The sequence below is a fragment of the Centroberyx affinis genome, unplaced genomic scaffold (genome assembly GCF_046629955.1).
Source record: "Centroberyx affinis isolate AG114_WGS23_722 - 3 ecotype Tasmania unplaced genomic scaffold, CSIRO-AGI_Caff_v1 ptg005585l_1, whole genome shotgun sequence".
NCBI classification, from domain to species: Eukaryota; Metazoa; Chordata; class Actinopteri; order Beryciformes; family Berycidae; genus Centroberyx; species Centroberyx affinis.
This window is the reverse complement of record NW_027282810.1, coordinates 8,569-20,736: the sequence shown is the minus strand read 5'-3', so window position 1 is coordinate 20,736 and position 12,168 is coordinate 8,569. Positions and strand designations below refer to the sequence as shown.

The window sequence follows — 12,168 nt, the reverse complement described above, 5'->3', positions numbered from 1 at the left end:
ATTACACAGTCTTACAGAGTGGTTGATGGCCTTGAGAAGTAGCTTCTGCACTCACTCAGGTAGTCATTTCAACAACCCACAACTTCTGCATTTAGTTGGTTGAATACTTGTCTTTGGGAATACCCCAAAAGACAAAGGCTCTATCATTTGGCTCAACAAAGAAGGCTCAATAGCTTGTATCAGTGTCCATGTGCAGATTAGCAGGGTTCAGTCAGTCTGTCAGTCCAAGGTGGTATACAGTATGTGTGAGTGTGTGTGAGCCCGTGCATGTATGTGTTATAGCCAACTTGTGTAGGCCTAAGTTAATGTGGTAAGTGGTCATATCATGTTCATGCTGTAGGCTACTGCATGGCTGATAGACACAAAAACCTCAAATTGAAGCAGGCCAACTTCAAGAAAGTTGAGTTTTAGAAAATGTTGTAAATAATTTCTGTTGAACAGCAGGACATAAACAACCAACGAGCAAGGGTATAGAAAGGAGATGCAATAGCAACAAGGGGGGACGTTGTGGTCCCACCTTGATATTAGCAGTGACACTGTAAGGTTTCGGTGGTGGAGTACCCCTTACATACTGCAGGATAGCAGCAGCTACTGAGATGTACGAGGAGGAAGAAGCACAGCATCCGCTCAGTCGTTTATTGCACTTTACATGGCCATATTTACAAAACAAAACAGCAATACAGAGGGACAAGGGTTCCCCTCTACCCACAACCAGCCAACCCGACAACTGAATACCCCCCAGTATATAAATGCCCTGAGTCTAATCACTGCAAATACAATAGGGGTGATATTTACAAGAAAAGCTGCAAAAATATATACATATGTTAAGTACTTAACATTTTATCTTACACAATCTTTTCCAAAACACCATATAAACATTTACATTTTACACAAACTATACATTTAACCCCTAAATAATCAAACACACAACTTAACTCCCTTACAAAGCCAGGGATGCTTATGTGAAAACCCCACTGATTTCCCCACAGAGCAGTCGCTTTAGATCCGGAGGTCTATATATGGGCAAGGTTGACAGCCTACGTCAGACTTGGGAGATTTTAATCTTTAAGATTAAAGATTAAAGATTAAAGATTAAAGATTAAAGATTAAGATATATATATGGAATACTGCAATACTGGCATTGAGAAGAACGTTTCTGTAATCGTGCATAGGCTACATTAGATGAGTGCTGACACGTCCGTTTTTACCCTATTTTTCTCATAGCGGGGAGTGTGCCTTACTGCCTTTCTCCATATAGAAAGGATCGGGCTCTGTACGGACCCTAAATGATCCGTGCACGCGCTTTCTTCTATGACCACTTGGGAGGAGGCTGGTTCCACAGACGTCCCTCCGCCAGAGCGAACGGTAGGCTGCCTTTACTATTGTTATTCTAACTTTTAATGTAGCGAATATTAAACATCTGATGTATGCCTAGATAAACATTTTACCCAAGGATGTGGTGAAGGGAAAACCACCTAAACTCAGTTTGTCCAACTTTTTACTTTTGCGGAATACAGTTTAGGCTGCCACCTTTTAAGGCTGACTTTAACTTCTATAACGTAGTCTACTTCACAGTAGCCTATACATTATGGAGAGTACTATCAAACCGATAAGATATGTGTTAAATAGTCTCTGAATGAAAAAAGCATTAAGTAATGTTTTTGTTTTTTCTTCTATTTTTCTGAAAATATTTATTTTGTTGTTTCCCCGATGAATCACAGATTGGAAGTCATATTATAGTTTACCAATTTTTTATTCACCCCTACATTGGCCTTGTCAAATGTTTAGTTCATCAAATAGGGTTTTTGTTATGTGCGTGTGTCTAACCGATGGGAGTTTCATCCCACGACAAGTTGTTGTGCTGTCTGCATGTATTAATAAACGTTGCTCATAAGGTTGTAAAGGGAAAATTCAAAAACGTTAAGCAATACAGAAAAACTGCATAATCATTTTCACCACAGAGTGATTTGATTTTTTTTTTTCTCTGTGGGTCGAGAAAGTTAATGAGAAAACATATTCTTAAAAATGTCATTTTCATATTTGTCTTTTTGTCTTTTGACTTTGTTGGTGTACAAGATATAAACAACAGAAATACTCGCCTATTAATGTGTCGCCGGATGTGAAATATAGGCTATTGCTCTTGCCAATGTTGCATAATTCATGTTGTGACTGTGAAGAACTGATTTATTTTAAAGGCCTTTTAGGAAACTGACAGTAGTGGAGCTATAACAAATCATTTAAAATATTGAAAGGTTTGATATAATGCTTGATTAAAAATAATTTCAATATTTTGTAAAACAAGTCTCATTTATTGTGAAGGAGTGTTACTGACCTCTAGGAGATGATAATAAAATTGCAGGTAGATCATATTACAAAACAGACAAGAGGTATGATGAGAAACAAAGCAAATATTTATTTTTCATCTTGCTATTCCAGGTCACGAGACAATGATGGAGATTATGACCACTACTCCTTTTTACCACGAAAATGCAACAGACGAGTATGATGACTACGAGCATGCTGAACTCAGACAGTCTCTCAACATCATGTCTCTCATCGTTTACTGCCTGGCCTTTGTGCTTGGGGTGCTGGGAAACGGAGTGGTCATCTGGGTCACAGGATTCAAAATGAAGAAAACGGTTAACACCATTTGGTTCCTCAATCTGGCGGTGGCTGACTTCCTCTTCACAGCGTTCCTGCCCCTGAGTGTGACTTACACGGCTATGGACTTCCACTGGCCCTTTGGCAAATTCATGTGCAAGCTTAACAGCACTGTAAGCTTTCTGAACATGTTTGCCAGCGTCTACATTCTGGTGGTCATCAGTGCGGACAGATGTGTGTCTGTGGTGTGGCCAGTCTGGGCCCAGAACCACCGGAGTGTACGCAAGGCGTCTTGTGTGAGTCTGTGTGTCTGGGTACTGGCTCTGGTTCTCAGCACTCCCTACTTCGTCTTCAGGGACACCGGGGCATCATTTAGCGAAGAGGGCATCGTTAACTGCTTCAACAACTTTGCCTTTTCTGATGACTACGAAACACCGGCCATAGTTCAGCTGCGGCAGTTTCGTCATCGGGCCATGACCATTACCCGCTTCATTCTGGGATTTGTGGTGCCCTTCACTATCATTGTCTCCTGTTATGCTGTGATAATTCATCGTCTTAGGAGGAACCGTTCCCTGGCCAGCCAGTCAAGCCGCCCCTTCAAAATCATCGCTGCTGTCATCACCACTTTTTTCCTGTGCTGGGCTCCCTATCACATCATGGCTCTGATCGAGATGGTGAACCACATGGCTGCCGAGTTCAGTGAAACTTTAGATCATGTCACCACCATTGGCATCCCTATAGCCACCAGCCTGGCCTTTCTCAACAGCTGCCTGAACCCCTTGCTGTATGTATTCATGGGCCAGGATTTCAAGGATAAAGTCCGCAGATCCATCCTGAAGGTGCTGGAGACTGCCTTCCAGGAAGAGGCGTCTCAATCCAACACCTACACAAACTCAGCAGTTATCAGTCGCAGCAAGGAGAAGTCTTTTTCTGATGCTGAGGTGTAGGGGTGTCTATGAGAATGACACAAACAATTGTAAATAGCCAATTACCTTTTTTTTTTTTAGCAATTTTTTGTATTGTTTCATACAAGGACCCTTTAAGATATCTGTATGCATTCTCTGAGATTGAAACATTGATTAAATATACTATACCTCAAACAATATATTACTGTAAAAGTTCTGAAAACAACATTGGAGATTTTCAAGGCTGAGTGGTACACATCCACAAAACACATTTTAGGTTACAGTGTATGAATATCATGCCTGACAGAATAGCACAGTAGTAAGCTAAGTTTAATATAGGCTACACAATTCACATCAGCTCTCGTCTTGTTTGAATTTGCTTGCAAATACAAAACGGCTTGTATAGTGTCTAATCACAATACCTAAAACTTGACATCTGTCTATATATATATTTTTTTTTACTTTATGTAAAAAAAAATACCAGATCCCCTTATAGAAAGAGTTTTGCTGGGCTGCATTACCGCACAGACCTTAATGGTGCCCCTTCTCTATACTCAGTGTTGGCTCCAGTTTGTAACAACACCACTGTTACAAATTACTGATTACTTTCTTAAAATATAATCAGTAATTTTCTGGATTAATCCAACTAGGTAATGCGTCTCTGTTTGTGTCTTTGTCTCCAAATTCTACACAATATGAAGCTAAACAAAGAGCTCATTCACAGTTAATTACAGTAACTTTGAAACCTTAAAAACGAACAAACCCTAACCCTAAACCATTCAAATTGTGCCTTAATCTAACAATTTTAATGCCTTATTTCCCTTCAAACACATTTCAGTGATCCAATAACTTACTGAAACAGCTCTAATATATCTGTGTTTATTTCATAAACCCCAACAGATTACAACAAACAATTAAATTTAATTTGTTCAGTGATTTGGTTAATTCCAAATTGTGTTTGGTAAGCAGTGCTGCTCTGAAAGTCTGTGATGTTTGAGGTTGTAAGGCTGGAGAGTTTCTGGACCAGCTAGCATAGTGAACTCTGTTGGGGGTTCAGCTCCTGGGACTGAAGGACTTTATGTTACAGGGATTGTTGGGGACTAGATTTTAGATGATATGAACAGGAAGCAGCCAAGTTTGTCTCTACAGGCATTGTTTTGGACTTTTCTCAGATTACATTTATCAGATATGCAATCAGATTGTGCTAATCCCATTATACGTATTCCATTATTCCCTCACTCTCAGATATGATCAAGCCATTGCCAAAATGTATGACTGATTATGTTGTGTGATATGAGCCTGTCTATATAGTTGTTATTCTACATGTACATGTACAAATACATATATCATGATGATGATTATTATTGTTGTCATTGCTGTTGTTGCCATTGTTGTTATTATTGTTATCATTATTGCTTTTATTAAAATAAGGATTGGACTTGAATGTGTTTCCATTCATAATGCACATCATATAATAATAATAATTGATTACATTTATATAGTGCTTTTCTAGGTACTCAAAGCGCTTCACATATGGGGGGGGGGGGGACTCAACTCATCCACCACCGAAGTGTAGCACCCACCTGGGTGATGCACGGCAGCCAGTTTGCGCCAGAACGCTCACCACACATCAGCTATCACAGTGGAGAGTAGAGGACTGAAAGAGCCAATTAGGTAACGAGGGATGATTAGGTGGCCATGATGGAAGGAAGGCCTGTTTGGGAATTTTGCCAGGGCACCGGGGTTACACCCCTACTCTTGCGATGAGTGCCGATGGGATCTTTATTGACCACAGAGTCAGGACCTCGGTTTAACGTCTCATCCGAAGGACGGTGCTCACTCACAGGACAGAGTCCCCGTCTCTGCCCTGGGGCATTGGGGATATTATGCATGAGACCAGAGGGAAGAGCACCTCCTACTGGTCCTCCAACACCACTTCCAGCACAGGGTGGTCTCCCATCCAAGGACTGACCACAGCTAAACCTGCTTAGCTTCCCAGGCAAGCTAGCAATGTGATGCAGGAGCTATCATGGCAGAAAAGATTATGCCAGGAATTTCAATTCAATTCAATTCAATTCAATTCAATGAGTTTTATTCGCTTGAAGTACAATTCAATATACTGTATATTCCCAAATAATGGACTCTTGGTGAATGTGTGGAAATACTGTTCTCTGATCTGTGAGAACTTTTCACAGTGAAGGAGGAAGTGCATCTTTATCTCAACCTCTCTTGCCAAACAGTAACCAAAGATTTGCATCTCTTTGGTTAGCCATGTCTTCTTGCGTCTTCCTGTCTCTACTGCCAATTTGCCAACTGGTGGTCACTGAGTCTGTACTTGGTCAGGATCTGCCTCTGCTTCATGTCTGTGACGGAGAAGAGGTAGTCTGCCATTTTGTAGTCTCTCTTTAGGGCCATGTAGCATATCATCTCATTTGGGGTTTTAGATTGGTTATTCCAATGGTCCAAACAATTAAATTTAATTTGTTCATAGTGATTTTGTTAATTCCAAATTGTGTTTGGTAAGCAGTGCTGCTCTGAAAGTCTGTGATGTTTGAGGTTGTAAGGCTGGAGAGTTTCTGGACCAGCTAGCATAGTGAACTCTGTTGGGGGTTCAGCTCCTGGGACTGAAGGACTTTGTGTTACAGGGATTGTTGGGAACTAGATTTTATATGATATGAACAGGAAGCAGCCAAGTTTGTCTCTACAGGCATTGTTTTGGACTTTTCTCTGGACCCTTAATATCATCCCACAGAATATGCAATGTAGAATCTGGATGTTGGATGTTTGTCCCATTTATTAAAATGTTATAAATTTGATAGGCCCCAGACTTCACTTGCATGTAAGGCCATTTGAAAAATTATATGGTCAGATATTTTGCACCAGATTTTGAGGGAAATATCTATACTGAACAAGTTTTTTTCTAATTGAGTGTAAAGTCTTTTATGCCTTCACTGCCAGACCAAAGTTTCCATTAACCTATCTCAAATTGTGCCATAATCTCACAAATTTAATGCGGGATCAATCTTAATCTAACCCTTATTTCCGTTCAAACACATTTCAGTGATCCAATCACTTACTGAAACAGCTCTAATATATCTGTGTTACACACACACACACACACACACACACACACACACACACACACACAAACACACACACACACACACACACACATCATCTAACCTAACGCTTCTCGATTACCAATTGCCATAACTTCATTATAACTGCCATAAATGCCAAGTGTCCAAACATTGGAGCTACTTCCACGCGCTCTCTTTACCAGCAGAGGGTGCTGTTCTTTATCTTTAGGTCTATCCCACCACAGGCAGGAAGTGGGGCACTCTGCAGCAGGGATATTATAATCAAAGAGAGTACTACATTAGCTATGGAACCGATAGGACTTGTCAGTGAGTTGTGGGAGCGTTTGGAGCTCCTGTAGTTCATGCGGTCAACCGAGGAGAATAATTTAAGGGATTCATGTCAAGATGCTATATGTAATAAAAAAAAAAAATAAACAGTTACTTAGTAGTTGCAATAATATAGAAAATGTTCGCATTTTTAAGCACATCTCTTTAATTGATGACTGAGATGTTTTATTTCAATATGGGTTAGTATTAGTAAGTTCGCTCGTTACTTTGTTAGGTATAGTTAGGATCCCAATTAGTCGACACACAGGCGACAGGCTACATAAGTTACAAAACTAGACAAACAGTGGTATAAAAAGTATAAATCAACATGCTAGAAGTCCCGCAAGCAGCTGACACAAATTAGGCGCACATGTTGCGCCACTGTAAGCTTGTTAGCAAAATTATTGTTTTGACTCGAACACTGTCACAGAATTCAATGGACGCAGTGTCATTAGAAAGACAAATGTACGAAGGGTAAAAAAAAAAAAGGACCAAGTTTAAAAAGCCTGCATTAAATACAGCCTGTAAGGGATGCTTATGTGAAAACCCCATTGATTATCCCCACAGAGCAACCGCTATAGATCCGGAGGTCTATATGGGGGAAAGGCAAATCCCTGTTAGATGGGAACTTTCAACTAAATGATTACAACAATTCTTGTCATAGAAAAACATTGTACAGAGTTGCATTTTTTTTTTTGCTTAATTATTTGTTGTTGTTTTTTGTGCAAAAAGACGTTTTTTTAGTCAATATAGTGTTGTGGATTTGTTGAAATTACGCTTTTATTCTGAAAAAATCGGACGGGAAATCTTATTTAAGGCGGCAGCACACAGCCCTTTGAAGACTTAACGGGGCTGGTTCCGCAGACATCCCTCCCTCAGAGCGAAAGGTAGGCTGCCTTTATTATTCTTATTCTAAAATTTTATGTTGCGAATAGGATAATAAAAAATAAAAATAAAAAAATCTGATGTATGCCTATATAAACATTTTACCCAGGGATGTGGTGAAGGGAAAACCACCTAAACTCAGTTTGTCCAACTTTTTACTTTTGCGGAATACAGTTTAGGCTGCCACCTTTTAAGGCTGACTTTAACTTCTATAACGTAGTCTACTTCACAGTAGCCTATACATTATGGAGAGTACTATCAAACCGATAAGATATGTGTTAAATAGTCTCTGAATGAAAAAAGCATTAAGTAATGTTTTTTTTCTTTTTTTCTGAAAATATCTATTTTGTTGTTTCCCTGATTAATCACAGATTGGAAGTCATATTATGTTATAGTTTAACCATTTTTTATTCACCCCTACATTGACCTTATCAAATGTTTAATTCATCAAATAGGGTTTTTGTTATGTGCGTGTGTCTAACCTATGGGAGTTTCATCCCACGACAAGTTGTTGTGCTGTCTGCATGTATTAATAAACGTTGCTCATAAGGTTGTAAAGGGAAAATTCAAAAACATTAAGCAATACAGAAAAACTTATGAAACTGCATAATCATTTTCTACGGCAGCGTATTGATGCCACAGTGGGAAAAAAAATCGGTTCAGTATCTCGTTATAACGAGAAACTTTTCTCGTTATAACGAGATCTTTTTCTCGTTATAACAAGATATGTATAATTATGACATATTTCTCGTTATTATGACATACCAACTTATCTCATTATAACGAGAAACTGTTCTCGTTATAACGAGATACCAAGAAACTTTCAAATGCTGTTATAATGAGAAAAAATACATATTGCCAAATGAGAAAACAGCCTATAGACATCGGGGAAATTGAGAACGATTTAATCAAGTTGACTAGACTCATGGAATGAGACAACTCAGCAACAATCAGACAGGGGGTCTGGTCTTCATGTTACATGGATCCATACCATAAACACATATGAGCACGCACGCACACGTACGCGCGCGCGCACACACACACACAGTAAACTCTTACACACACAGTCACATAAGATATCAGTATGGTGTTACGTCTACAACATATAATGGGATGCTGGATGGTACAAGCTCCACACTGCATCAACAATAAACTGCACAAGCATTTCACAATGCTCAGCACTGCAGCCAACTGGCTAATACAGTCAGCTCAACTTATCCTGACTCAGACACAATCAATATCTCGTTATAACGAGAAACGTTTCTCGTTATAATGAGATAAGTTGGTATGTTGTAATAACGAGAAAATATGTCATTATAACGTGAAAATATCTTGTTATAACGAGAAAAAGATCTCGTTATAACGAGAAAAGTTTCTCGTTATAACGAGATACTGAGCCTATATTTTTCTCCCACTGTGACATCAATACGCTGCCATAATTTTCACCACAGACTGATTTGATTTTTTTTTTTACTCTGTGGGTCGAGAAAGTTAATGAGACAACATATTCTTAAAAATGTCGTTTTAATATTTGTCTTTTTGTCTTTTGACTTTGTTGGTGTACAAGATATAAACAACAGAATTAGCTACTCGCTTATGAATGTGTCGCCAAATGTGAAATATAGGCTATTGCTCTTGCCAATGTTGCATAATTCATGTTACATAGTCTACCTACTGTGACTGTTAAGAACTAATTTATTTTAAAGACATTTTAAGAAATTGACAGTAGTGAAGCTATAACAAATCATTTAAAATATTGAAAAGTTTGATATAATGCTTGATTAAAAATAATTTCAATATTTTGTAAAACAAGTCTCATTTATTATGAAGGAGTGTTACTGACCTCTAGGAGATGATAATAAAATTGCAGGTAGATCATATTACAAAACAGACAAGAGGTATGATGAGAAACAAAGCAAATATTTATTTTTCATCTTGCTATTCCAGGTCACGAGACAATGATGGAGATTATGACCACTACTCCTTTTTACCACGAAAATGCAACAGACGAGTATGATGACTACGAGCATGCTGAACTCAGACAGTCTCTCAAGATCATGTCTGTCATCATTTACTGCCTGGCCTTTGTGCTTGGGGTGCTGGGAAACGGAGTGGTCATCTGGGTCACAGGATTCAAAATGAAGAAAACGGTTAACACCATTTGGTTCCTCAATCTGGCGGTGGCTGACTTCCTCTTCACAGCGTTCCTGCCCCTGAGTGTGACTTACACGGCTATGAACGCCCACTGGCCCTTTGGCAAATTCATGTGCAAGCTTAACAGCACTGTAAGCTTTCTGAACATGTTTGCCAGCGTCTACATTCTGGTGGTCATCAGTGCGGACAGATGTGTGTCTGTGGTGTGGCCAGTCTGGGCCCAGAACCACCGGAGTGTACGCAAGGCGTCTTGTGTGAGTCTGTGTGTCTGGGTACTGGCTCTGGTTCTCAGCACTCCCTACTTCGCCTTCAGGGACACCGGGGCATCATTTAGCGAAGAGGGCATCGTTAACTGCTTCAACAACTTTGCCTTTTCTGATGACTACGAAACACCGGCCATAGTTCAGCTGCGGCAGTTTCGTCATCGGGCCACGACCATTACCCGCTTCATTCTGGGATTTGTGGTGCCCTTCACTATCATTGTCTCCTGTTATGCTGTGATAATTTATCGTCTTAGGAGGAACCGTTCCCTGGCCAGCCAGTCAAGCCGCCCCTTCAAAATCATCGCTGCTGTCATCACCACTTTTTTCCTGTGCTGGGCTCCCTATCACATCATGGCTCTGATCGAGATGGTGAACCACATAGCTGCCGAGTTCAGTGAAACTTTAGATCATGTCACCACCATTGGCATCCCTATAGCCACCAGCCTGGCCTTTCTCAACAGCTGCCTGAACCCCTTGCTGTATGTATTCATGGGCCAGGATTTCAAGGATAAAGTCCGCAGATCCATCCTGAAGGTGCTGGAGACTGCCTTCCAGGAAGAGGCGTCTCAATCCAACACCTACACAAACTCAGCAGTTATCAGTCGCAGCAAGGAGAAGTCTTTTTCTGATGCTGAAGTGTAGGGGTGTCTATGAGAATGACACGAACAATTGTAAATAGCCAATTACCATTTTTTTTTGTACAGTAGTAAGCTAAGTTTAATATAGGCTCCACAATTCACATCAGCTCTCATCTTGTTTGAAGATATCTATGCATTTGCTATGTACTTGCAAATACGATATGGCTTGTATAGTGTCACTTTGCCTAAAACTTGACATCAGTCTAAACTGTGTTTTTTTTTTTTTTACTTTATGTAAAAAAATACCAGATCCCCTTATAGAAAGAGTTTTGCTGGGCTGCATTACCGCACAGACCTTAATGGTGCCCCTTCTCTATACTCAGTGTTGGCTCCAGTTTGTAACAACACCACTGTTACAAATTACTGATTACTTTCTTAAAATATAATCAGTAATTTTCTGGATTAATCCAACTAGGTAATGCGTCTCTGTTTGTGTCTTTGCCTCCAAATTCTACACAATATGAAGCTAAACAAAGAGCTCATTCACAGTTAATTACAGTAACTTTGAAACCTTAAAAACGAACAAACCCTAACCCTAAACCATTCAAATTGTGCCTTAATCTAACAATTTTAATGCCTTATTTCCCTTCAAACACATTTCAGTGATCGAATATATCTGTGTTTATTTCATAAACCCCAACAGATTACATTTATCAGATTTGTAATAAGATTGTGCTAATCCCATTATACGTATTCCATTATTCCTTCACTCTCAGATATGATCAAGCCATTGCCAAAAATGTATGACTGGTTATGTTGTGTGATATGAGCCTGTCTATATAGTTGTTATTCTACATGTACATGTACAAATACATATATCATAATGATGATTATTATTGTTGTCATTGCTGTTGTTGCCAGTGTTGTTATTATTGTTATCATTTTTGCTTTTATTAAAATAAGGATTGGACTTGAATGTGTTTCCATTCATAATGCACATCCCATAATCACCACATCATGGCAGAAACGATTGTGCCCAGAATCTCAATTCAATTCAATTCAATTCAATTCAATTCAATTCAATTCAATTCAATTCAATTCAATTCAATGGTTTTATTGGCATGAAGTAGAATTCAATATATATTCCCAAAGCTTTGGTAGTAATCAATAATGATAACACTAATAATAAATAAATAATAAGTAATAAATTCCAATAAAATTAAAAGAAACCATTAGAATAATGGCAATAATAGTTATAACAATATATGTAAAACAGAGAATAGATTAATGTCAGTATTAAGTATAGAAGAGTACACCATAGAAAATAAAGTAAATCTATCAGTTGCTGTTGTATAATATTCAAACAGATTTTTTT

The 12,168-nt window shown here is 38.9% G+C and overlaps 2 protein-coding genes across 2 annotated transcripts; both read left to right on the top strand.

The window, feature by feature from the left end:
• The first annotated feature begins 1,233 nt into the window (after positions 1 to 1,233).
• Positions 1,234 to 4,939, top strand: LOC139667507 (chemerin-like receptor 1). The gene is made up of 2 exons (XM_071546986.1): positions 1,234 to 1,365; positions 2,437 to 4,939. The coding sequence occupies exons 1-2, from the start codon at positions 1,287 to 1,289 to the stop codon at positions 3,546 to 3,548; spliced, it is 1,191 nt and encodes a 396-aa protein (XP_071403087.1). The 5' UTR covers positions 1,234 to 1,286; the 3' UTR covers positions 3,549 to 4,939.
• A 2,827-nt stretch (positions 4,940 to 7,766) lies between these two features.
• On the top strand, positions 7,767 to 11,805 carry LOC139667509 (chemerin-like receptor 1). Its single transcript, XM_071546988.1, has 2 exons — positions 7,767 to 7,800; positions 9,746 to 11,805. Exon 2 carries the CDS (start codon positions 9,757 to 9,759, stop codon positions 10,855 to 10,857), a length of 1,101 nt encoding a protein of 366 aa, XP_071403089.1. The 5' UTR covers positions 7,767 to 7,800; positions 9,746 to 9,756; the 3' UTR covers positions 10,858 to 11,805.
• Positions 11,806 to 12,168: the final 363 nt, after the last annotated feature.

What these genes read in the sequence shown, in the direction of transcription:
- LOC139667507 (XM_071546986.1), top strand. Translation starts at nt 1,287, where the DNA reads ATGATCCGTGCACGCGCTTTCTTCTATGACCACTTGGGAGGAGGCTGG. An exon ending in TCCCTCCGCCAGAGCGAACG is followed by an intron (nt 1,366 to 2,436) that starts GTAGGCTGCCTT and finishes TTGCTATTCCAG; the next exon opens with GTCACGAGACAATGATGGAG.
- LOC139667509 (XM_071546988.1), top strand. Translation starts at nt 9,757, where the DNA reads ATGATGGAGATTATGACCACTACTCCTTTTTACCACGAAAATGCAACA.